The 27,677-nt window shown below is 39.5% G+C and overlaps 1 protein-coding gene across 8 annotated transcripts in view; it reads right to left on the minus strand.

Moving 5' to 3' along the window:
* The window catches only part of Nrx-1 (neurexin 1), a 183,001-nt gene extending 162,881 nt beyond the window's left edge, over positions 1 to 20,120 (minus strand). For 4 of the 8 annotated variants that reach the window (XM_034337131.2, XM_034337129.2, XM_034337130.2 and 1 more), the window contains exons 1-2: positions 18,008 to 20,120; positions 8,800 to 8,847 (exon numbers count right to left, since the gene is read on the minus strand). In XM_034337131.2, the coding sequence (XP_034193022.2) occupies positions 8,800 to 8,847; positions 18,008 to 18,622 (663 nt within the window). In that variant the 5' untranslated portion in view covers positions 18,623 to 20,120. Of the gene's footprint in view, positions 1 to 4,107; positions 5,662 to 8,799; positions 8,848 to 18,007 lie in introns of those variants that run through there. The other 4 variants (XM_034337133.2, XM_034337135.2, XM_034337134.2 and 1 more) reach the window with 2 other exon arrangements.
* Positions 20,121 to 27,677: the final 7,557 nt, after the last annotated feature.

Raw genomic sequence — 27,677 nt, forward strand, 5'->3', positions numbered from 1 at the left:
ATTCTTGAAAAGTAGAAGAGACCTAGGCACCTAGGAAAGACCTTATCAAAGACCGTAGTGAGGTCAATCACCTAGATGAAGCGGTCACAGGATCGGTACGATAATACGTCAAACGTATAACGATACATACATACATATATCAGTGCATCGATATCCCTTCAACGTGCTGTGGGCAACAACACGGTGCGATGGGCCACATCAAAGAAAACTCTTTAAAGCGATATAATTAGCGACGTCTTTGTAATCGACACGGAAAAAAGAAACAAGCGGTCGTTAACGACGATAGTTTTACTTTTTACCAGACAAGCTAAACATACTCGTATAGTAAATTTTAGCACTCTTAAGAATGAAAAACATCTGATTGCTGATTATGTATTAATAATTACTTTAAACATAACAACTCTACATTCAAACTTTTTTTCTAATTAAAAATATAAGATTTACCCTGCATAATCAGCCATAAATTTACTCGAAGCGAATCACCCTATTCTTGTCGTATCCTTTCTTTAACCTTTCTTTAACCTTTCTTTTCATAGTCTATAGAAAATTACGTTCGTGTGAAAGTCTGTAGGAGAAAAATTCTCCCGATAAATGTGTGTCCCTTGTAAGGCATACGTATACGTGTCTTTTTCTCCGATGAAGAGGAGCAGCATTTTCTTGTTTCTTCGAAGTTTCTATTGTATATAGCAAAATGGAAACTTTCAACTACGAATCAAACCGTTGTTAGCGATGGTAACGTGCCAAAATCTTGTCGTTAAAATTCTTTGAAATTGCTAAAGTGTCAGTGCCACAACTTTCTGACAACATCGTTTAAGAGAATCATGTTTTTCACGGAAGGAGCCGTCGAAACAGATGGAAAGAAATTTTTAGAAAGCTATACTTGTTTATTGCTTGTAAAGTTAAAATAATAACTGGATCGGTAAAAAAAATAATAGAAAGCAACGACGACACCATACAATAAGCTGTGCAATATTCGATATCGAAAATGTAATTCAAAGCAAACTTGAACTCGCAAGGCTGCGAGGTTTCAAACGGCATTGGAGTAGAAAAGGTAAAAGTCCAAGGTGATTCGAGCTTTTCATAGTGGAACAGTGTCGACGGTGCAACGCAAGAAACATGAGAATGAGTAACCATGAGAATACAATACTCATGGGTAAAGTGGCTTAAAAGGTAACCCGACGGACGACGAAGGAAAGAGCAAGTAGAAAATTGAAGTGAAGAGTGCGAGAGTAGGAATCTCCTTGGTTGGCACAATTTGCTTTATACCATCTAACTCGTCTTCTGTTTCCACTAGGCTCTCCTACGCTATTGCTGCCTACACCATTGTCTTTAACTTGGCTTGAAAGTGTGCCGCAAAAGGAGTTCTCAAACATCCTTCGTATTCTATTCTACTCGGCAGGGTGAAAATAGATTGAGATTCGAGTACCCTATGCAGTTGGGCTTAACCCTTTCGTTACTGAAGACGACTGCAGTCAACAAACGTAGAATAATACTCGTTGCATACCAAAGATCCCGATAGTTACTTTAGAAAATTTTAAAATGTAGCTAACATATTCCCAAATTTCTAAACCAAGTCGAAGCGTTTGAATTTTTAAGAAGGAAAGTTTTAGCCTCCTATCAGTAGATATCGTAATGGAAATCTTTACACAGGGGGTGTCCTCGATTATATCAAGATTGGTAGATACCCTAACAGATGAATAAGAAAACGTTATCCATTATTTGGGAGATAGAGGGGAACGGCAACGGTGAAGTAAATCGCGTTAGTTTCATCGACGCGACGGTGTTGAAAAGCGGTGGGCGAGCTGACTCCTCCTAACTTCACCGCCCTCACGGCCTCCTCGTCATCCTTTCCTGTCGAAACGGTGGCAATCTTCCTCGTCTTCGACGATCTCAAGATTTCCTCTCGATCTCAGGGCAAGATAGAAATGCCCTGCCCTCCCTTCTCCAATGGCAAAGGTTTCACCCGTTTCCACTTTACTTCTCTCTTTTGCCCCGTACCCTTCGACTCATCCTCGATTTCCTCTATACGCCAGCACGCCCAATGCTTCGATTCCGATGGAAAGAGAAGAGCCCAAGGGTAGACTAACGGATGAATATTCCCCCCCGGTGAATTCATAACGTTCGTTTCGGCCACGGGTCACTGACTCATATCCTTCGATAGACGGTTATCTTTCTACCGAGACAACTATCATTTTTCTTTCAATTCAATCTAACCAATAATGAAGTTGCACGAATGCAAGTACATATTTCAGTTATGAGCGAAATGTCGTTCGTTTCATTTTTACGCTTGTTACCTACAATCTCTTCCACGTCAAACCTTAATTAATGTCGACCTGAATGTATTCCACTATTAAAGTGTCTCATGAGATGTCCGTAAGTATAATTTAACGCGACGAACTTCCGTCCAATCTAAGAGCGAAGTCTTCCTCGACAGAGGCTAGAAGGATTCTCTCGAAAAGTACAGAGACAGAATTACGAGGACAAGAAGAGAGGAGAGGAGAGGAGTCGAGTCGAGTCGAGTCGAGTCGAGTCGAGTCGAGTCGAGTGGCCATTCCACTTGGTAGGTTAAGGACACTGAAACGGAGATCCAAGAAGGCGGACTTGCGACAATAGAACCGTCAACCAATTGTTCAACTACTCTCGGCTCTTTGCGATAGTTCAACAAGATCGATAACATCGTTGCGCGTTCATTCAAAGGAAATTTCATTCGAAGAACATTCTGTCTATAGTGGTACTCGAGTGTATTGAAATACCGATGATGTTTAGTGTTTGTCACTGTTTAATTAGTACTAGAACGCCTGCGGTATATACGTAGTTTGTATCAAGGCATCGTCCACGTAAAGTTCAAAAATTCGAATAAGTATTCGGATCCCGATAACGTTATTTGAAATTGTCGAAAATATGCTGGTATTAAAAAAAAAAGAAAAAAAAATAGTAGCACCTTTGATCCCTCCTAATTATGCTACTACGATTAGTAGTAGACACACCCGGAATAAGCTGATATTTGAACAAAAGATGGTTTGCAGAATATCCTACAGAAACGTCTTTAGCAGGTTCGCGGAAGCGTTCACTTCATTATCTCCTAGCTGTTCGTAGACAGGAATGCACGTATCAATCAATTCCTGACGGAGTTGAATTCTCTGGTAGAGACAATCAACGCGCAATCAGACATCACCCTGAACGAATACTTTCCGCGATCCATATAGCAATCGTTCTGATAAGACTGCATTACAACTTGAAATTATGCATTCGCCTCGACAAGATCCATCGCGCCAAATTTCAGCGATTGCGGAGAGAGCTACTCTCTCTCCCTTTCACTTCAATCCTCTTATCATTCTCTCTCTATTCTGTCTCCGCGGGCTCCTCTCTTTCCTCATTCATCCTATAATCAGCCAACTGTCTCTCTATCTCTCTTTCGAGCGAATCAACAGCACGAACCAGCTTTATGCAAATCACCGAATCTCCGCATAATGTGCCTCGTAAGCCTGTCTACGGTTGTCTTAGCTCTTATGGAAAATGACGACCAGACACCGACCAGACTACGTCTCTGCTAGAATTTAAGCGGTTCTTGTGTCACCATTCTAATACTCTGTTCTTGAAATGTACACGTTACGTGTTCGAATAACACTCTTAACCTTACTCAACCTATCATTACTGCCGGGGGCATTAATATTTATGTGTAAATATTACATGAAATTATAGCCTACAACCCATGACCTATAACTAGAAACTATGAATATTGTTACAATTATCATAGCAAATAACGGTAATAAAACCATACAATTCTATAAATTCTTGTAAAGAAAAGTTATTACGCGATTTAAAAAACGAATAATGGCGACAAAAAGCGCCATCTGCAACGTTTCCTATTATGAGGCGTGTAATATTTCATACAATAATTCCGCCATTTTAACCTTACGCATTTACCAAGTAGAACAATGACACGGAATTATTGTGACAAATTTATAGAGAAAATTTAGTACAAAGCACAAAGGACAAGCATTATATACATTTCTTCTTGTTGTACGAAGTAAAAGCGGTGTTGAGCGCAAATTAATTGGTCGAAAAGAAGTGCTTTAGAGGACGTTGGAAAAAAAGGCGGCTTACCTTGCTGAAATTCCGCGAAATAAAAGCCTGCCGGACAATGGGCGTTCTGCACCAGCCTGGAATTTCTTTTGCTCCTGCATTCTTCTTTAGTTTTGCGTGGTTTTTGTCAACACACTCGCGACACTTTCATTGAAACGAACACAACGCGTAACCGGCACGGCGGCAAGGAAAACTCGGAAGCAAATGCGCGGGCTTGGCGGCGCTGTATTACATTGAAAACAGGGACGAACTAGAGGGGGTACCAAAGGCGCCCCGTTATGTATCTACGTCGTAGACTTATTACCAGTTAATTATTTTTCTTCTTTCCACTTGATAAATTTTATTGCTTTTTTCTCTCTGGTCATAATAATGAGTACTATGAATGTAAAATAACATTTCTAATAAATCTGACTTAAAGATATTGTATACTAATCCTTACAAAAATATGGTATATTATATTTTTTTCATTTGTGATATTAATTATTTGTGCATTTAGGTAAGATTACTAATCATGGGGAATGAAACTGTTACTAAAAAATAAAACGGGTTCCTGGTTGCAATTTCAAAACAGGGTGGATACCGTCTCTAATCAGCCAATCACAACACAGGAATGAAGTAGACTGTAAATCGCCCATAACAAAGAAGGATCATAACCAGTATACAAAATGTCGTCACGTTATGAAGTGATTGATTTGACCTTTAAACAAAGTATATCGTAAAATACATACTTTAAAAAGTGTTAAGAAGCAATATCGCGTTATTTTCCGTAAGAAATTCGTATCCATATATCATACTATGTAAATTAAATAACCTGCGAGACTTTTCATTAAGAAAATCGTGTCAAAGGTGTCTTAACGTGCCGGTGATAGCGAGGTAATTGAATTTTACGGTGACTTACGAGTTTGCAAAAACTGTTCGTGTACTTAGTGTAAAAGACTTTTGTGCCAAATCATCGTTCGTGATAAACATAAGAATATTATTTTTTTTCGACAATTAATGGATTCAAGACGTTCAGCAACGGATTTGTAGGTAAGTTTATTTATGTATTTATTACTTAATTTTAAGCGAGTACCTGTTTGCAATTACTTTTAATTATAAATTTGGTATATATGCGAGTATTCTGTTGCAAAGTGTTCATTGGTTGTCTAAATACTTCACAGTGATAAATTAATCCTGTGGTTTTTACATTTCCAAACTGTTAACCTGTGAGTTACGAAAAATTCGTTTTCGGTTACGGTCAACTTAATTTCAGTGGCGATTAAAGCAGATTTTAAATTTCATCCGTAATTTAACGCTGGTCTATCGTTAGCAACAGAACGTTACGTTTTTATGTAAGTTTAACGAGATACTAGCTGCAGAGAGGAACGCGTTACGGCTGTAAACACAGAAAGTAAACACAGAAAAGTTTCGATGGAAGTCGTTGGAAATGTTTGGCCGAACGGCGCGTCGTTTACTATAAGTAACGATTTCAAATTAAAACGAACGGATAAAATTGATCGGATATCACGGTGACTTTAATACTTTGTATTTTATACTGCACTGAATTACAATGCATATTTGGCTATCTGAAAAACAATATTTTCTCAATAATAAAATTTATTTTATCAATGATAAAATAAGTGGTACTCAGTCATAATAAAAAAACAGTATTGCGGATGTATTAATACGTGATTGATTAAAAGGCTACATACATAGCTTTATGACGATACAATCGTTGGACGGTGGTAAATTACAAAGAGCAATGGCGGAAGTCTTTGGTCCACTTTGTACAAAACGGGCGATATTACGTGATAGCTCGACGGATTAAACCGCGTCTGCTCTTTAAAATGCTATGTACTGTTAATCGATCCGACGGAAATTACGTGTCCACTTCGGTACACGGTGCCATTTTAAAAGCTGTACGCTTCCAGCCTGCAAATTGAATTCCAAAGTCGTTCTGCTGCAACGGTTAACTAACACTGTCGATGTTTGCGACAGGCAATACTGCAGCTGCTGTTATTGCGCGTAGAGAACGGGAACATGTGTAGGGAGAAAAAAGAAATGGAAGGCGAGAATATACATTTCAGCTCACGGTATTCGTATTTGTAATTTGTCCATAAAGGAAATTGAGCTCGTTCGTAATTATCCACTTTAACTCACGAATCTCGCAATGTTTCTCAACTATTGGTTCACGTACTTTCATAGTTTTTGCAAACAGGGTGGAAAAATACAATAAACGTTCGCTGTTGTGTATTTCAGTACTACAATAATATCAAAGACTATGCTATGAAGCATTATATATCTAGAAATGATTATTTATTTAAAAAATAACGAAAAAATTGCTTGATTCAATATATCGGTTTAAAGTCACCGTAACTACTGAAATATTAAGCAGTATGCAAATAAGATTCAGACTTGCAATTACATTGTTTCTATAACAGGCAGTTTATGAAGTTTAATGCTGTTTATTGAAAGAAGAACGAATTGCTACACAGAACTGGGAATAATTTGTTACCCTCTGTAACTGCACCTGCTAATTGCCACTCTTACATCATGTTTTAAGGCGATTACGTATTATAAGTATCACTGGACCTTAATCCAACGTTGCCCTATATTCCTACAAACTAAGATAAAATAACGTTAATGCAGGCTATCTATCCACAATACATTCCCTTACGTTAGTTTTAAAACGATTATTTTTTCAATAATAATAGAAGCAAGTTTTGAAATTTTAAATTTTTTGAATAACAATAATTTTACTTAACACGTGTATCTAATTAAATTAGCTACACTACAGTTGTTGCAAAAGATATCATAAAAGGTATATAACCTAGTTGAACATATCGAACTGATACACCTAGCACATCAGCCTAAACGTGTTTACAATGCATCAATTTTATGATACGAGTAGCATTACCACCGTAGACTATTTCCCTTAATGAACGTTGCTCGCTTTTATCACACGCCATTTGTCAAATCATACTTTTGCCCCGTAGTTTCATGGCCCTCGGAAGTTTCCCACCCAAGCAATTTGTTTTCATTTCTGCTAACGATTCGCCTTCTCCGCGGCCCATTTTCCATTGCACTCGAATCTACGAATCCTTCGAAAGAGTGTAATCCTTTCTGAACGATCGATCTTGTTAATATCGCCACTACCATGAGAAGTTTGCGATGATTCGATGTAACTTTGATGCTTCTGTAGATTATTTGTACAAAAAATCTCAAAAGTTGAAGATTTTCATAGAAACCAAGCATCGGTAAAACAACAGTTTCGGACAGTAGAGTAAAATGGAAACAACAGTTTAAACATAAATTCGCAGGGTTTCTGAATAAATTCACCGATAAGATTGGAAAATTTCCGGTTTGATACCAATGTACTTAGGTATACGTTCCGAAGTAAAATCAATAGGCGAATGTAAAAAGCAACGAAACAAGAAAGTCGAAATCCATGAGAAAAATCAGTGTAGAGTAAATTTAGGAACGGATAAGACGAAACAAAGTCAGAAAATAACGTGAAAGAAGAAAATCTGAAAACAATGCGTCCCAGGTATGCATGTATGCGCATACATACATACATACGTAGAGTGCATACAACTGCATTGCGTCAGATGCATCGTGTGCTAGTTGAAATAACGATATGTCGTTTCGTCGCCTAGAATGCCATTGTGATTTGCTCCCGAGCAATAATATTACACGTTCTCCCGTCTATTTTACGTCTGACACTAAACTGCTGCCAGTTGCTACATAAAATTATTCGGGTCATTCCTTCAGCCAGTGAAATTTCGGTATTCCAAGTAAATTGAATTTATCTTCCCTTAGTTAAGCATTCCTCCTTTCCTGTTCGTTACATATTACTTTTACCTACAATAGAATCTATTTACTGTGCTCACTTTGGGACCTGCAATTTTTTTTTTTTTTTTTTTTTTCTTTTTTGCAGACAAAAATCTCACCGTAATTAAAAGATGAATAAAATATACATTCAGTATAAAATTTTATATATGTATATTGATTGTATTCTCGCGGAATTCGTAAGAAAGTACAGTATCACTAGTTTTCGTATACGACGAGCGACAATTTGCATTGTCAATATCGAGTTAGAGCGTTAAAGCGTTGGCAAGCTATCGTTCGCCCATGTTCCGCAAATCTCGCTAATTTTCGGCCGCATAATCACTCATTGAACAATCGGATGGGCAACCGGGGCCAAGTTCGGTAATAGGCCCGTAAGACGAACACACGGGACTATTCTGTACGCATTCTCCACGTTATGTAGCTCATGTTACATTCAATCTAGTCCGCTCCGAATTGCTATTCGCAAACAACGCGCGGTTTCTGCATACATGCATCGAATGTGCGGTTAATTACGATCGTGTGTGTACTAGAGAGCGAATGAAGTCGGGCTGGAGCTTCGTACATGTCGTCCCCTTATCGAGACTCTATTAATTGGATTTGAGTAATTTAATTACATAAGAAAGACCCATGGAATACCCACAAATTCATCTTACGAAGCGCCTTTCGTCACCCTAATACAACGAAGTAGAAGTAGAAGTCGTTGACATTGAAAGGAAGGTATTAGAGAGATAGATTAGCGGAGGACAGGGAAGTAATATGGAAGTAAAAGGTTTTTTTAATACGATTGTATTATAAGTGACCTCCTATTTTCACTACCACCTAGTATATTTAAAAGTTTAATTTTGGAGATTAATTTCCACATAATCAATTAAAAATTATACTTACCCTCGGCGATTTGCGCTTAACATTCTCGACGCATGGAAATCCACCACACTGAAACAAATGAAAATAAAAAGATATTAAATATTCAAAGAATAACTTTTTAGGGAAAAGTAGACATTAAACAATTTTTTCTTTGCAAAAGGACTCTTTTGAGGGGATAGATCAGATCTGATAGAAATTTACAATTCTAAAATGCCGGAATTCTATTTAACTCATTTTAATCTCATTACCATAAAAAATTGTAAGTTTCTTCAATTTTTCTTGTCTCAGGCAAAGAATGGTTAAAATTTTCAAATGATGGTAGAATAATTTTTACTGAAATTATGTACAAAATGGACCTCTTTACAAGAATCCATGCACATTTGATGCATGCTGTAACTCTTATCCCACAAAGATATACCTACGGTCCCATGAAAAAAGATTATTCGACGATCTTTCACGGTTCGCAACTTGAGTTAGAAAGAGGGATATCTTCAAAGAGCTTACAATGCGATTTTCACCAATCCTTTTTCACCCCAACCGTTTTCGTTCTTCCGTGTTATCGCTGTATACGTGCCAGCCATGTCATATCTAGCGGGTGTGCGTGATAAGATAAGTTATAACCTTTGAAGCTGAATCGTCGTGTCATAAAAAACTGATGAGCTCACGGCACGGCAGACGATTTCGCTAATTAATGAGTAATCGCTCTTCTGAATCTGAAATTGACCTCGTTAATTATTCCGCTTCCTATGAATTATTCTAACAGCTTCATTTCGGATGAAATTCCATTTCAATATAGTTAAAATAATACATTATATAAGTATTCATTGTTACTCGGAGAGTAACCAATTTTTGGACGTTTTTATGTACAGTGGCCTACATTAACAATTATTGTTCAACGTGAAATAAAATTTTTTACTGGAATATTTTGCACCACTGAATTCATTTTTATTTCAAGTTGAAATTAGTATTACATGAGCTGTCTGGTTAAAATAAAAAGAACGAAGTTGAAAATTTCTGTTTACAACCTAATATATTCGGTATTGTCAAATTTAAAAAGAAATTTTTGAACGAATCAAAACTAAAATAAGAAATGTGAGATTCCATTTATTTAACATAGTTAGAAAAAAATTACTTCTAAAATCTCATGATGCTCAAATATTAATGATTGTCAATGTACATAGATTGATATGATGGAACGGTTTTAAGTTTCACGGAAGTGGAGTGAAACGATGGATTTAGGTCGAATGATAAATCCCATGCGTAGGAATTTTCCCGGAGAGTTGAGAGCCCTAATCGAGAAAAATGAATATTAATGGAGCGCGTTTATGCGGGAACGTTAAACTCTCTAACTGTCGTTAATTACATTTCAACTTTTCCAATTTGGTCTACGGTAAATATTGCCACGTACCGAGAGTTCGCCAGTTTTAACTAGCTCGTTATCGCGCACGATATTCATCGTTCCCAGTTGTATCACTTTTCCTTCCGGAATTTTCTTTCTGAAAATGGAATCTTTCGATTTGCTTATAAATTTGACACGGTAGATCTACCCATTCGGTTTCTTCAGTTTTCGTATTTTTGATGTTAATGGGATGAAAAATAAGGTTGCTTAGCCAGTTTAGCGAGTGCCAGTTAACCAGGCCTGATTCAGATAATTTAACTTAAGGGTTTAATATTCAAAGAATATTCTATACGTAGAAAGGCAGAAAGAAAGTTCAACATGGCAATATCAACTACGCACAGTTCGATATTTACGATTGATCTTTATTGTCGGTAGAACGAGGCCGTTTCATGCGTCAAACATGCTTGTTAAAGCATGATTGTACCTATTCCAGAACAACTCGACAAGGATATATCACCGACTTCTGTCGTAATCGTGATTCATAAAATCCTGTTGCCTTTGTTGGTGATACAAACGTGCCCTGCTCGTGTTCAATAAACCTTAAAGCAGACTCTATTAATAAAGTCTGATAGTTTAGTTTTACGTTATTCATTGAATTATTACGAAACAGGAGCTTTACAGCTCTGTGTCGTTTGGATTTTAATAAGGTGTTAATTTTAAATTATTATAAAATAATTTTTAATATTATTAAGTGAAACGTACTGAGAGCGGCTTAAACAAAAAATACTTCTTTGTTCGTCGTTAACTGTAACAAAACAGTGGATGATAAAATGATAATTAAAGGCCAACAAGCGGCCTGTAAATCTATATAATGCAATTAAATGCAATTAAATGCAATTAAATGCAATGAAAACAGTTAGAATAGGGAGAGTAATAACAGAAGAGAGCGGAAACCACTTTCCGGAAAGTTTTTTTCGATCTGAACCAACAGCCTTATCTAGCTTGGAGAACGGATGTGTCGGTGTTTACCCGATTCGCACTCACATCCCCGTAAATTCCCTTTTGTTTATCGTCACACTCGCCCCTGTTCGCACTTTTTCAACCTCGTCTTTTCCCTTTCCACCTGTGTCCGCGTATTTTTTGCTCTAATTAACCGCTACCGTCCTCGTTTCAAATACACCCTTTACATACTACCATCTACCATTCCTTTTTCTTTTCTTTATCATTAAATGTTTTTCTTTCTACAAACATGCTTAAAGGTAGGTACATGATGTGTGTAATTGAAACAGGCGAACGAACAGCTATCGTATAAATTCAAATTGTTCAAAGGTAAATAAAAAAATCTAAACGTCCCATCATTTGTGGATCAGAGTGTACATACGTTGTAATCTTGAACAAATGTTTTCCCAGACAAATTAATAGGAAGTGTGAATGCTAGATTACACAGAAAATGGAATTATCAAAGTTCTCTGCGATTCTCATTTCCACGTTCACGAGGAATTTACTCTCGCAGCCTGGAGCATGACTTGACTCGTACAAAAGCATTCGAAGCTTGTTGACTTGTAACAGCTGGCTAAAGGACTTGTAAAACGTGACCTGCACTTCGAAAGAGAAGATTATTCGTCACAGTCAGCAGAAACTGAAGAGTACCGAGACAAATTGTGATTGATAGAGCAGACTGACTCGAACAAACTGAAATTGACTAATTTTGTAGCAGTTACGTTCTTATATAGACGTACATATGTACACGTGACTTATTCCCTTCTGCTTTATTACATTTTTTTTATCAATCGTAGCTACTACGATGTTACTACAGAAGAAGGAACAAGACTTTGGACGAAAAGCAATTTTTCCCTTTATCAATTTTCATGCAGGGTGTTCGTTCAATTTCAAACGTAACAACAGCTGGAATATCTTGTAAATAATTTATTTTAGAAAAATCCTATTTTTAAGTAGCTTACAAAAAGAAGAATGAAAAAAAAAAATTTTGCAATATCTGAAAGATATTCTATTTAAGTATAGTATTAGTCGACTGCTTGAAAGTCGAAATGGAAGTAGATACTCGTATTCAAGAGCCTTGCATTGAATGAAAAGGAGCAAGCGGTACACTTCAAGTGTATCGCGTGTGTACTTGGAATCATAGAAGATTTATAGTGTACGTGGGTGTATAATGTTTGTGGTTTATGAAGAGGCGGACGATGAATATGCCGGTTGAAATTGCGACATCTCGAAATATCCTGTCGTCTTTCACATTTCGGTTATTAAGTTTCTGCTGCGGTAGAAATATGAACGTCCTTACAATTTTATTTAACATATTCACTGTTCAGTAAAATAAAGAATTCTGTGATTGGTGCCGGTTGACAGAATATCTATCAATCACCCTATGCATACTGAAAATTGAAAATCGTCATTTGTACGATGGACGAATCAAGAGAAGGCATATTTTTTTACGATCCCCTTGAAACTGTTCCAACGAGAAGATCGTTTAAAAGGAAGGGAGCGAGCAAGTGATCTGAAGACCGAAGAGGGGTTGCAGGTGACTCGATAAAAGGAATCGCGCGGAAACGGTACCTATAAAGGACAAGCCTGGAGGAAAAGAAATAGCATCTCGGTTGTTCCAGGTGGCGGGAGTAGACGAAGACGTATCGATTATCTCGCTCGACTTTGCGCAAACGAGACCGCAGCGGCGCGAAAATACGATCGAAGATAAAACCACGTTTCCTCCATTCCAACGAGGCCGAACGTAGAAGCGGAAGGACGAAAGCAAGATAGACGGGAAGGGGGTTAGCTTGGTTAAAGTCTTCCCAACGGGGCTTCTTTTCATCCTCGGAGGATAAAACTCGAGGGACGACGACTTAATCATCGATGGGCAACGACTTTTTCTTGGATCCAACGAAAGAATAAAGAACTGGCGCATCGCCTAACGATCGTGAATCCTTGGTTGAAAAATAAAAAAAGAAAAAAGAAAAAACGAGTTCAACGGGAAGACAGGTCATCGTCGAAAGAATTTCTGTGCCGGATTACCGGGAACAAATCAGCAGTTTTGTAACAGGAAATTCAAGTAAACATCGATCTTTGTTGAATCCTGGTTATCCTTAACGAGCAACGCCCGTTCAACTTGTAATTGATTGTATTACATGGAGATTTATCGATGTCTCTTTCTTTTATTGTCTCTTGAATTATTGAAGGAACAGGAGCAGTTCTTCGATCCTCATCGAAGCTAATTGCAATGCTGATGAAATGTTGGAAATATTTCATTTTTGAACACAATTTGCATTTGGTAAATAAAATCGCGTCGACTCTCGACAATTAAATTACTCGCATATCCCATAAAATGAAGGCATCCCATCCGTGTCAGCCAAAATTGATCGAGTACAGAGAGACAGGAAAGGGTGAAAGTAAACCGGATCGGGAAAGGGTTAACCCATATCCCCGTAGCTCGATATCAGCATCGTTCTTCATTTTTCCTAGCCGCTCGTCTTTCCCACGTCGAATTACGCGATTGAGCGGCAGCAAGACAGGAAGAAGCTCCGAGCACCGAATTTATCGAATTTCTCCGGGGAGCCAGCCAATGGAGCTGCTTTAACGTTCGAGATTCTGGACGCGGCTGCTAGTGCGACAAGACGTGTCGTCCAAAGAGGAACAGCCAGAGGAAACTTACTGTATAGTAAGTGAAACACATAAAAGTGCAACAAGGTAGCTTTCGAAGAAAACATAGAGAACTGGATATATACTACATATATGGGAAAGCGAAGAAATCAATGATTTATAAATAATCGTAACGTCAGTGGAGGGTGTCCAGATCGGTTTCCTTGCTTCCGTTTGACTCTCCGAGCTACGGTATTAAATTGCTATTATATCGGTGCTGAGTGGAAGTCACCTTGGTAGAGGAAAAGAACAAGGTGGAAAAAGGGAGTCGAGTTAAGGGTGAAAGAAACGAAGGGCCTCGAGCATGCTGGTACATATAAGGTATCGTTTGAAAAGAGACTCGATGGCAGTCGAGTCCAGACTTCCACTTTTACACATTTTTCTCCGATCTCCTTCATACATGCTACTGCGATTCCCTGCCCTCCTACTTTTGCTTCCGCCTTTTCTTTTCTGTTCGATAAGAATACAGTGACTTTAGGTGGTTGCCCGGCCCGCTTCTTGACCTCTTTCGAATCGTCTTATAATCTCAGCAGTCTACCAGAATAAAGAATTTCTGAAAATTATGTAAAACTTGTGGACAGAGAGAAATATTTATTCACAGAAAAAATGTAACTGTTAAAGGAAAGAATTCAGTGATGTTATAAATCAACTACGAAAGAATTTTCTGCCGAGATAAACGAGCGTCACTTAAAGACAGACAGAGGGGAGAGGAACGTTTCAAAGTGTAACAAAGAATGGAGTGGTCGGAAAGTTTCGTGCTGTGGCGTATACATATAGAGCATATAGAGCATATAGAGAGAATTCTACGAGCCTCGGTTCGTATTTTATTGGGATCGTGTTGTACGTTTCGTACAAAAGGGAGCAGCTCGGTCATCACAGAATGGGGGAAGGCTTTAGATCGTTCCCCGAAGGTAGCAAAAGGGAGGAGACGAGAGTGAATTACACAGATCCGGAAGTCCCGCGCTCGGGGAATATGGCGGGAATTTCGCCGGAAGCGGAAAGCATTCCCACTCTTCCGCGTCGCAACCGCGGCCTGGTCTGTTCGGGGAACCACCGACAAAACCGAGCATCGTTTCTCCGTCCTCGTAACTCGCCTCGCCACCGACCACTGTGTCCGGCTGTTTCAAGTTCCCGCTCTTTTCCGATCCGCTGAAAAAGTTTCACAGAAAAATCCTTGCCAAGTGTCCAAAATATATTCAAAGTTTTCTTTCAAATTATTTTCTACACTTGATGTTTCATACAATCGTGATTGTTCGTTGATTTATTACAAGTATACACACAATCCTCGAATGAAGACACCTATGTGTTTCCCACTGTTATTACCTATACGCGGAGATATACACAGAGCTGTAGCATAATCGATTAAGAAGCACATTGGTATTCCACGATTCTGCTTGTCCTGAATCGCCACTCAGACAGGCGCTCGAATGCAAATCGAGGACGCTTTGCTGCCAGCCCGATGCACGTATTAAAACGCAAATACACGATCCTGCAGCCATGATGCCGCCCCCTTCTTGTAATTACATTGGCATGAAATTGCTTCTCATAATCACAAACCGTTTCAACATCTTCGCCGTGCTGAAACTTTCGCGAGAGTTGAACGAAACGTTTCGCTCACGGGGATGTTTTCATCGATTGCTCGACTAGTTTCTTCGAGTGATGAATTTAATTAGTTTTTCGGGTTAGGGTATCTTTTTAATACGTTGACTAGCATGGAAACTAAATTGGAGAAATTTTGAAACTGGTTCAAAGTAGGTAATAGTAATAAGGATTGAAATATTTAATGAGGATGCTACTTGAAAATATTAGAGGCAACGATGGCCCCCTATTTTTATATTTCTTACTGAAATCTAGTTCACAATTCAAACTGTTTTAAAGTTTGCTTGAAATGTAGCTAAATTAATAAAGTTATCCGTCATAAAATGTGATATTAAAAAAAAATACGAAAACGAAACTGTATTACAAATTTAACTTGTTTCGTTTATTTAATAAACCACATGTTTTTCCTGGTCAAAAATGTGTTGTCATTACAGGGAATTAAGTGGAAAGTAATTTGATGGGATTGTTCCATTGTCACTAGATCGAAACTAAAACTCATTAACCAGTCAAATTAATTACCGGTCTAATATCTCATTTCGGCGAACGGTTGAACTTTTCAGCAAACAGAATCACATCGAAACTATAGATTGATCGGGGAATATTATGGCTTCGTGAGTGATAATATTTGATCGTTTTTCCGATACCTTTAATTAATTGCATAGAAAGTTTTGCTTTCATTGCGATCGGCCCTTTATTCTTGGGAGATTGACGACTTAAATAAACATTCCATTGAAAATTCTCGAAAAGCTTATGCTATTTGTGTTTTTCACAAAAATTTATGTTTTCATAAATTATTTTCATAAAAGTGTCAAAACAAGAAATATCTTAATTCTTAACACGTTCAATGTTACCGATGTGTGCACTAGGCAACATGTATCATGAATTAACAGTAGGTACCTGTCCTGCATAACTGTACCTAGTACGTACAAGAAACGTAAACACATTTATCAATCTCTTTAAAGGTAAATTTCGCACATCCTTCGATACACGGAACTGTAGATACGCTATTGATCGACATATAATCTACAGATCCATCCATCATAGTCCACTCGTTGATAGATCATGGTCGTGTTATCCGTTATGGTGACAGTGATAGGGCAAACCTGTTACCCTTGGAACTTTTAATGCAGATGCTTTCGTTGGTCAAAGGAATTATTCGACACTGTAACTCACAGATCGGTTTCTTTGTTTAAAGATGAAAAGTTCATGAAGAGTTTTAACGAAATGGATATCATTAATGTTCAGGGTATTTATGTTTCGAGATTACAATCAGCGGTTCGCGAGTAATGATCTTTCCTGAATTTATCCCTTTGTCCTTTGCGCGCAATTACAACGTCCCTTTTCCGAAAAATTCACTAACGCGAGATGGTATTAATTGCATCATCAGATTAAAAATATTAATCAAAGTTCGCGTGCAAACTCGTTGAATAATTACATGGCGCACCGCTAATTGCTTTATCGAAAAATGAAATAAGTTTCGCGAGTATTGGTGGCGATTAATCTACGACGATCAGTCAACGTCGAAGCAACGACTTATCTTTCCGGCAACGATATCCTTTCCCCGTCTATTAATCACACTTATCGTCTTTTTCGTTTCTTCCTTGATCGGCGCGGCGCGGTGCGGCCCGAACGAAACAGCAGCCACCTCGATATCGTCGGATTGAAACTCGAAAAACACTGTTCAAACATGCATAATTGATAGCCTGTCACCTGTACGCAGCTTGCATGCATTAACTTATCTCCGTTGCAGCTTATTGCGCTGCATTATGCTCAATAGGATGTCCCAAAATTGATAGTATAAGCGGAAAGATTATAAAAAGGTTCATAGTTTTGTCAGATATTTTCAATTCGAAAGTAGGATAATTTTTTTTTTTTTTTTTTTTTTTTTTTTTTTTTTTAATAAAAATTTTAAATATCTCACGAACTGTTGACTTCTTTAATACTGTACTCGGTTTGCTTCCTAAATGAGCACGATATACCTATGTATAGATGAATTCTTCGGAATATTTTACGTAGAAAATAATAATTTCGTATTGTACTCTCTGTACATTTGAGATATTCGGTATAGCAAACATGTATTATAAGCAATAATAAATATGCTAAGTACATTCAAAGATGAAAACATCGTAATCGGTTTTTCAAACTCGTAACCTATTAATATTCCTGGGGGATATTAAACGTTTGGATCAAGGATCGAATATCGTCAGCCTTACGAATCGATCTTCCGCTATTAAGATGTTGTAGAAGCCGGATATTAAAGCGGATAAGCGATGGCTTTAGATTTTTATCGGCGAGCTCGATTTATTACTGAAAAACTTCCTCTAAAGCCTGTGTTTATGGCTTTTATATAACCATATATATTTTCTTCATTCTTTCGTGCATGCAATTTATCATCTTCATGGACTCTCGTTTGTTGCACAAGTTTATTAAAGAACACGAATGTGTCGTTTACTCTTATACTTGAATTTTATACTCAGATGCTGACAAGAAATTCAATGACGTAAGTGGTAAAGTAATAAATTGCTTTATTGATAATTCAATTACCAATATTCTCCACACGGTCTGCTAACGAAGGCGTCTAACGAACTCGAAGAGAATGTAAAGACAAATAGTGAAATATTAGTGAAAAACGCGTTCACATACCTTGGCATCCCGACTCTTCATCTCCTGTCTCTTAGGCACGGTACTCTCGCCATCGGCGTACACGAGGTTCCTGATGAAACCGTTGAACCTTGGCTCAAAAATCACGCTCGGCAAGGCGAGCAACGTGAGCTTGCTATTGTACCAGCTGGGCATACCGCCCACGTAAACATCGGAATTGCCCGTCAGTTTGCCGAACTCGAATTCCTTGCCTCGCGACGTTGAGACTGCGCTGACACCGTCTACCGTCAGCGTGGTGTTCTCGTTGAACCTGGTGATCTGCACCTTGTGCCAGTGGCCGTCGCCTAGATCGTGGCCGACGGTGACGATCTGGGCGCCGCCGCCAAGGTTATACCTCAGCCTCAGCGCACTCTCGACAAGTTTCACCTCGAAGAAATCGTATGTACCGCCGTCGTCGGTGTAGAGAAGCAAACCGTTGCCCTGTTCGGTCTTGAACTCGAACTCCAGCGTGCCGTTCAGACCTGCGTTCCATTTGCGGAACTGAGCATAGCTGGTGGACGAACCTTCCAAGACGAAGGACAAGGCTACCTGGCCAACCAATACCACCAGCAAAGGCATAAGCGCGCCCACGTTGCTGGACACTTGCGAGGGATGCATGCTTCCTGTTCGTAGCTAAACGATCGCGATTTTCAGCGGCGTCGCTTCAACGGTTAATCGGCCTTTTTTATTGTTCGTCACATCACCAGAAGAAAGGCTGTTTTTCGGGCTGTTCGCGAGGATATCAGACTCGAGTACCTCCGCTGGTTGTGTACTCACTAGCCACGTTGTACCGGCTTCATTCGCACGTGAGCACGCACGCGCCGATCACCTTCGACTATGAGCGTGCCCGACCAATGTGGAAAGAGAGAGTGACTCTGCACACGTCCCTGTGTAATCCCACTATCCTCTTCGTTGTCTCTTTATCACTAATACGGATCAATCGAAAATCAGCAATACCGATCAGCGAGAGTAAAATTAGCTGGATATGGATATTATTTTGTTAATTAAGAAATAGAATAAATGGATAGACGCTCGATGACACTGGACACGCTAGGAGCACACTTGACCACCGGGTTTCACATACACTTTCGATACGGTTTAATTGACCGAATACTTCTGCGAGGATAGTATCACTTCACGATCACGTTACGCACAATTTGACAACACTAGACCGCGCTTAATCAATTCGCTTCTCCAGTAACCGGATCAATGGAAGCTTCGATGATAGAATTTTTTGTTTATTTAAGCGCATTTTTTGCTCTAATGGCTTGTTACGAAGGAAAAATTTGAATTTGTCGCTTCGTGCAAAGGGAGTCTAGCTACGCTAACCTAACCTAAGGCACCTCGAGGCGCCTCGTATGTACCACGTCGGTGACACACTTTCTCCGTCTGTCCTCTCGACGTCGTCGTCTCTTCAAGCACCCCTCTCGAGTTCCTCCTCTCCACTTGGTCGATTCTCGGCGTGTCACGATAGGCCTCCTATGGTGTTCGTCCAATTACTCGTGGCTCCAGTATTTCGCTGATTCTTCCGAACGTCGATGTGTCTCTGCTACGTGACACGACCTCGACCTCCTAATACACGCTGACGCTGACACCGACCACTTTCACCCACGCACCCCTCGCGTTAAACTCGCGTTATTCCATTCGACGTGTCTCTGTTTCGCGCACTGTCACACGACGTTCGAACGACCGGTGTCTCGCTCGGTTTTCCACAAACAGCCACCGTGTTCCACCCCACTATGGCGCGACACCCCCGAACGGCTCTCTGCTGGCCAAAGCTTTCCTTCCTTTCCGCTCGACAAACGTTACTGCACGTCGCCGTCCATCCAGCGTACGTTTGTTTCGCGATCGATCCGTCTCTCGTGGCTCAGCGTACGCCCCATTTTTCTCGTCCAGCCCGTGGTGTTCAGCTTGTAGTAGCCAGTGCTGGCTAAAAGGTCGACCAGCAACGCTCCCGGTGACAGTTTAATCGGGATACGGTTAATCGTCGGATAGCTGGTGGTCAGAGCGTAACATCAGGGCCGATTATACGCAGGTGGAACAACCCTCTCGACGGCTCCCGGCTTGATACTGGCCTGGAGAGAGGAGAACACTCGGTTGAGACGGTCGGTCGGTTGACCGACGACGTTGGTGCGACGCCCCCGGCACGACGCCGACGCCGACGCCGACGCCTCGCGCCGTTTCCACGCGCACGCGCTCCCCGGTTACAAGCGGAACGAACGCGCGGAGAAAGTGACGGAGACGGGGGGATGCTTGATGGATCTGAGTTGGAAAAGGACAGAGGAGCTTTTGAAGATGTGGTGGCGTTATCCCTCTTCGTGTAGTCTGTCTGTTAGGCGGGTAGGCGAAGCAAAGAGCGTAACTGTGGTGGTGCGTAGACGCGAAATTGCTCGCGGCACCCCCTTCGAGCGGACGAGAAAAACGTTGGCTACGGTATGCGAGCGTTGAAAAATTGCTGGCTGAAAGCAATAATCGAGAATCGAGAGATTGTTTCATCGTGCGTTCGGTTTTACGCTTTGACTCGACGCTACGCGTTCTTCCTGACCAGCCGCGGCGGATTCGATTCCCACCATTGTCTGCAGAGTAATAACTCCGTATAATAATATGATATTGGAACGTTTCGACAAAGAACTTTATTTAATTAGAGTCTGCATCGATGTTCCCTAATTGACACTCGATCCCTGACGACCAGTGTTAACGATATCTCGGCAAATACTCTTTCACTCGAGATTCGATCCTTTTTCCAGCAGCACGAAGCCACTCGTTGGCTATAAAAGACCGCAGAGAGAAAAGGGTGGAGGGATGATGAAGGGTAGCGGAGAGGGTTGGAACGACGTTAGCCATTTTGGCCGTTCGTGTTGTATCGTTCTCTCGGATCGGTGCCTTTCACGGGCTTGTGCCATGCTTTCTCAGCACTGGCTGGTTACGTCGGTTTCCACCTTCTGCCAGACACCTACCATCTTTCTACTTACCTACGTTACCCCTGCAACCACCTTTGTACGCTACTTCCCTGGCCTTCTACACCCCCCTTTTATTCGAACACTTGCTCCGTTCTTCCAACTCTTCCATCTTCCGACCTTTCCTTCCGGATCCCTTCTCACATTGCTGCTTTTCCACTTCGTTTCAGTCTTTTACAGCCCGTTGAAAAACTATCGAACACGGCTTAAAAACACGACTCTACACGCGAGCTGTTTCCAAGCTAAAATGACCAATTTCGTTTTCTTTATCCTTTCTTCTTCTTCTATATGATAATAATTATCGTTCTTTCTCCGAGGATGGCCGACTGCAAAACCGTGAATCGTCGTTTCTAACGTGTTCAAATATTTACAAAGTATCACCGGGAGTTCCGAAGCAGATTATCGGAGCTAAGTTACAAATGAGAATCTGTGGATGAAAGTTCCTTCGAGCTTCCTTCCTTTTTCTCTCTCTCTTTCTTCCTGTTCCTTTCTACGCGACGGCAGAAAAATTATTAAGACTTCATTTAAATTTCATTCCAGCGTGGAAACTTTGTTACCGGTGATATGCGTTCGGAAGTTGCTTCTTCTCGATATGGCAGACAAAGTTTCTTGCTTCGACGCATTATGTAACGCTAGGATTATTTGCGGCTTGAGCAGAGTAATCTGTACACGCTTGATGCATCGAAATTCTCCTCGTAAGACCGAGTTTCCATTGTCTAAATTGCGTTCAAAGACTTGTCGCAGGCGTTTGTTAATTAATTGCCTGCATCCTCGTCAAATATTACTTGTTGATCAATTACGATTTCTGCAAAGTGTTTTCAAGATTTTCAATCGGTTCACGTTTTGCATGAACAAATCTGATTTCCATGGAGAATCAACGATCTCGCATGGTAAAAAAAAAATTTTTTTTACAATAGAATGTATGGGACCCGTAAGAGAGTAACGTTACACGATATAAAACGGTGAAATGAAACGGAGAAAAAGTAATCCCTTAGGGCTGGAACTTGACAAAAGAGGGTATAAAGAGAGAAAAAAGACGCGGCCAAAGAGTAGAGAGTGACGGGCTAAAACGACCGGTATTATTCAATCTTGCTGAATGAATCTACCTTCTACGTTCCTAGCTGATTTGCATTTGAATGATCAAGTGCACCGAGAAATAAGTAAACCGGCTTCGTTGCAATTGAAACGTTTGCATACATTTCAATGATTGTGGAAAATTTCAGTTTCTTGCAGCGATGGAAACTTTTCAGAACAGATCATCTTGAAATATGATCTTCACGCAAAATGCTTTCGCAGGAAGGTGAAATATCACGGAGATAATTGAACCTTTTAAATGTTGAATAATTCACTTTATAAAATATTACTATTATTTATTATTGCAATTTAATTTTTCAAATATCGTCATCGATACCGGTCACTTTTCTTTGGTCCCGTACACCATTTCCCAACAATAATTATAAAGCCCACGTTGCCCTACGCTGCTGGCGTGTAATTAACCTACAAGCGACAACGCCATTTCCTTGAAATGGAAGAAATTTAAATACCAATAACCAAGCCCGCTGGGTGTCTTGGCGAGCTAGCTGAGTGGCTCGCACTCCAGAATCCTGGAGCAATCTAACGAAAGAACCAGATGCTCCGGAAAGCTTTATCAAGCCACGCTCCGAGGATTTTGCTCGAAAGTGAACATTTTATTTTCTCTTTCTCCGTACAGGCTGTTTCATAACGTGTAAGTCCAAGAGCAGCGACACACAATGGGACGAAACGAACTAGCGACACGATAGAGATAATTATGCCAGAAATTCTGGCATAAATTCAAAAAAGAAAACCATGCATTCGTTTTAACTGGTTATAAATTTTCTGATATTTTATTATCACTGAATTTATTATCGATTTTTAGTAAGATTATAATTAAAAAATAAATTAGGCCTTCTCGGAATTAATTCTAACTAACAATAAGATATGACATTATCAAAGAGCAGAATACGGAAAACTAATAAATGCGTTTAATGTATGAATGTAGATAGATTCAGTTTTCGCTATTCTACATATATAATATTAATCAATTAAATTTACTTTGTTATTGAAACGATGGGTAGCTCGATATTCAGATGCTTTTCCTGACGTCTCGCGATTGAAATGGAAAGCATGAAGCTCGAAAGCCTGTCAATTTCTCTGTTTGATATTTTTAAGTAGGAAGGGACCAGGAACGAGAGAAACACAAGTACGTCGGTAGTTATTAAAAAAATGAGGTCGAGGTGAAGCAGACAGTAAAAACTGATATCGCTGTGACTGCAGAATCGGTCGTACATACGTTTAATATAAATTCCACGCTCGAAAAGAAAATTACGTCCTCTACGTTAAGCGATATCGAACGTTGAATTATACGAGAGAAAAGAATTGCTATTCGAACTGATTATTTCACCATGGTCGTATCGTTAAATGTCGTCAAATGTATTTATACGATACTTTTATATTTCAATGTGCTTGCATGTATCAATACATGACAATTATAAAAGAATACTGCTATTATCTGCTGAAAATTTCAAGATATTCCAGTTCTGTCTGACTATTGAGCTACTTATACTACTGAAAACTGCATGGAACGTAAGCACTAGTATATTAATCCTCGAACGGTGGACCATTGAGAGAGTCCCAATTTCAATTTAATTTTGTATTTTGTTTTTAAAACTCTGCACTGTTAATTTAAAAATTATTTTTCCAATATATGAAGCCCTTCCGTTTAAATATTATACATTCAACTTTAGCTTAATATCCTTGTATATTTTTTGTAAGGTTCGATCTCGATTTACCCAGACTCTGCTGTTCAAAGGTTAAATAAATGATTGCAAAACATGACAAACAATTTTTGGATGACTTTAAATTTCAAATTTACATAATATAATTGTCATTACGTATCACTTTTTTCTCATAAATAGTGTTAAATTTTCAGTGTTCTAGAATGAATTCAGTTTTCAGTAGTATAAGTAGCTTATTAGTCAGACGCAATTGAATATTTCGCATTAACGTTTCATTACCATAAAATATTCTTACCAAAACTTGCTTATGCATTCAAAAAAGGGCATTATAAAATATTATAATATTATATTATATTAAATTTAAAGAAGGAATTCCTAGAGAATCGGTTAGATGATACTATAGTTATAAGAAGCTGAGCAATATAAGGTTGTGGCAAAAAATAAATTTTCCTTTTCTACGAAAGGCTAAAACCTGACATTCCCCCTTTTTCCCATGGATTTTTCCATGCTTTCAATCGAAGACTGCCTTCGCGTTCCACATCCTTCTCTCTTAATTTTCTGAAAATCACCTCTAATTCCGGAGACTAAGTCCTTAGCCACTTTGCTTTTAACCGAAGTGATATAAAGGCGGCGGGGCATTCAAATATCGAGAAATAAATGGAAGCGGAGAGGCAGGTTGATCAGAGCTCGATGCAGATGAGAAGGGACGTGAATAGAGGGGACACGCCAGGGGAAACCGGAAAATAGTTCCTGTCGAAACCACGCGACAGGAACGCATATCATTGACCCGCCCTTTCGATTTCTCATTTTCTCGGGATCGTGAGTGGACTGCGATCGGTGACTGCGAATAATATCTCTCTTCTTTTTCTTTCCTTAAAATAACATTCGCAAAACTTCTGTGATAGATTATATAAAATTTATATTAGAATTATATCGTTTTACGATACAATACATATATCGTTGTTATTGCAATGTAAATAATCCCTAATCTAATTTAATTAATGACGATAACGTGATGTGTAATATTCATCGCGGTCGTGGGGAATGTTGTGGCCACCTCGTCGATTCAAATTAATTCTGTTAATCACTGCGTATAATATTACGAATTGCTGAATATTGATTTTCACGGAATCAGTAAACAATTATTTGTGCATGCGGTTTAGATATTAATATTATACACAATCAGAAATTGCGTTTCAATATCAGTTAAAAATAGATTCTTCTTCTTAAAAAATTGTGAAATTTAATTTTCTCAAAACAGCGGTGCCTGGGTCATTCGTAACCGAAATTTACAAAATATATAATTTTTAAACGATAGAGTTCCATATATTGAAAGAATAATTTTCATAGGGACAGTGTAAAATTAGAAAATGAAAACAACGATATGAAATTGGAAATTAAATGAAAATTGGGGTTCTCTTCGTGGTCTACAGTCCGAGGGTTAAAAGATCAATAATTACGCCACGATGTCGACTGAAAACTCGAACAAATTCGAACGAAGATGTGGCTGAACCAGCCCTTCCTTTATTAAAAGCAATTGAAATTCTTCTACTAATAGCAGAAAAAATTCCATGTCTCTTTAGACCAAGAAAACCTAATCCTTTCCTAATCGTTGGATTCGAATTCATTGGCCGTTTTAATCAATCTTAGCGCAATCCCCGTCTTCGAGATAGAAATTTACATTCCGCTTCCTTTTATTCGCCGCGTCTTCTTATTCCGCAGGGTACACGCGATAACGAGTTGGTAACCACGAGGCAGTAGCGACGAGTTTTCTCCTCGAATCGAGTCACGAATCTCGACCCAGTTCTCCCGTCACAAAGGGTCGGCACAGAATACATCCTCGTTTAATTTCAGCCCACGACCAGGCACGTCCGAGCGTGTCGTATGCCTGGCCAAGCTTGGCAAACCGGAAAAATCAAATCGACGAAAGTTCATGGAAACCGGATGTAGGTATATAACCGGTAACAGAAACCAACTGATTTTAAAAGAAAGAAAGGAATCAGATTTTAAGAAGGAAAATAAATCTGGGGATAACGTTACCACCACCCTTTCTTCTATAAACTGAAATATTTTTAAAATGTGACCGGTGTTATTTTATCGCATAACGACAGATAAAATTGTATATTCAGAGTGGCTTGCTCGATGAAAGTATCGCCGCCCAATGCTAAATTGTATTTGAATTTCGTAGTTCCTTTTTTAGTTTAAACTGGGCACAAAATTCTCGCGAAAGGGTTAAGCATCGTAACACCGGAAAACGTTGTTAAAGCCGCACTACACTCGCGTGGCCTGTGCAAGCCGATAGTACGTAATTCAATTGAAACTGCGGCTCGATCGAACGACCCTAGTTGGTGGGTTGTGGATTTCGAAAAAAAGGGAAAAAACGGTGCAATCGTAGGAAGGAAAAATGCTCGAATTCCATGTTTGCAGACGCGGCTGACGGCTAATAATTTGTTCGCGTTTTCAAGTTTTCGTTGACGTCGCTTTCCTTTTATCGAATAGGTGGTTGAGTTTAACACTTTTACTGGGATGGGGATTATCTTGCAGTTGAATTTACGATACACGTTTGATTAAGTGAAATAATTTATGAAAAGGAATAAGAAATAAATTGTTGGTACCATTAATAAATAATTCTTCAGTAGAATCTCCGTTATATTAATTGGTTGAGGGACAAACGCGTTGACATAAAGAAATTTCCATATAGGTATGTATCGTACATAGAACAAGAAACGTTTAGCACTTGTGTAGATTTAGATCACAATTACCATAACTTCTCCGTTGAAGCGTTAAAAGACGAGATTTGGAAAGATGAAATGACAGAGTTTAGAACACGTTCCAAGGAGATTTCGATAAAGATAAGATGGAAAGGTTAATGAGACACGGGCTGGTTTTCGATTTCGTCGCGCTTATCGATCTCGCGACATGATTGATTCGAGTGTCCCGTGCGATTCAAAAGTCGCTTGACACGTTTCGGTCGCTGGCCGTTTTGGTAAATCGCGTGAGGGGATTTCGTGTCACCCAGTTTCCGCGATCGGTCTCAGAAACTTAAATGGATCAGATATTTCAGTGCTCGACGGACTTTCCTGCCCTCTTACTATGGATACATTTTGTATTCTCATCTCGTTCCCTCTCGCCTTCTGTCTCGGTTTCAGTTTGCGATCGAGCAGGTCCGATTTAAACCCCCTCCTCGATGCGGCTGTCGTTTTCAACGAGTTACCAAGTTTCAAGTGCACCCGACTACGATATGAAAAGGAGCTACCAGTCGAATTATTTATCCGTTTGAAATATTCAAAACGGAGATGATCCACAATCTCAGTTTTGTCTCGTACGCGGCTTACTCGAGATCCTGTCGAACGAACGATCTCCGATACTCTCGACAGATTCGATATGGTTATAAATGTAAAACGAGAACCACTTGTACTGTCTTTCAAAAGTATATTTCCGCTGAAAAATTGTGGAATACCTATTGAAATTTTTCCTGTATTTAGAGACAAATTACATTAATATCGTATAGGTATAGAACGTTATCGTCCATTTCCATAACGTTCGTATAATCTTGTAGATACGCGTATTGAAAATTTAAGTTGCCCAATATCCCGTGGAAATGCATCGAATCTCCCCATAGAAGCTTCGTTACCGTTAATACTGTATCACCATACCCGTAAGAAGAACGTAGCACTTTGAAACGTTAGACCATGAAGATGTTCGTGCTTCAGGAAACCAAGGACGACGTAACGATATCCAAACCCCGCCAACCTCTCCCGACCTTCCTCCTTGGATCGGGGATAAAGTGGATCGCGGAAATTGGATTAACGAAGCGGTTAGCCGCACACCGGGATCCTCCGATTATTTCGAATGACAAATGACCCGCGGAAGCCTGCCGCGCGCCGCGCGCCGGTCTGGAAACGCAGGTGGCCAGCTTTGCCCACCAACCTAGCCTAACTGCGACACCGTTTCTGAATC

The sequence above is a fragment of the Osmia lignaria genome, chromosome 12 (assembly GCF_051020975.1).
Source record: "Osmia lignaria lignaria isolate PbOS001 chromosome 12, iyOsmLign1, whole genome shotgun sequence".
Classification (NCBI taxonomy): Eukaryota; Metazoa; Arthropoda; class Insecta; order Hymenoptera; family Megachilidae; genus Osmia; species Osmia lignaria.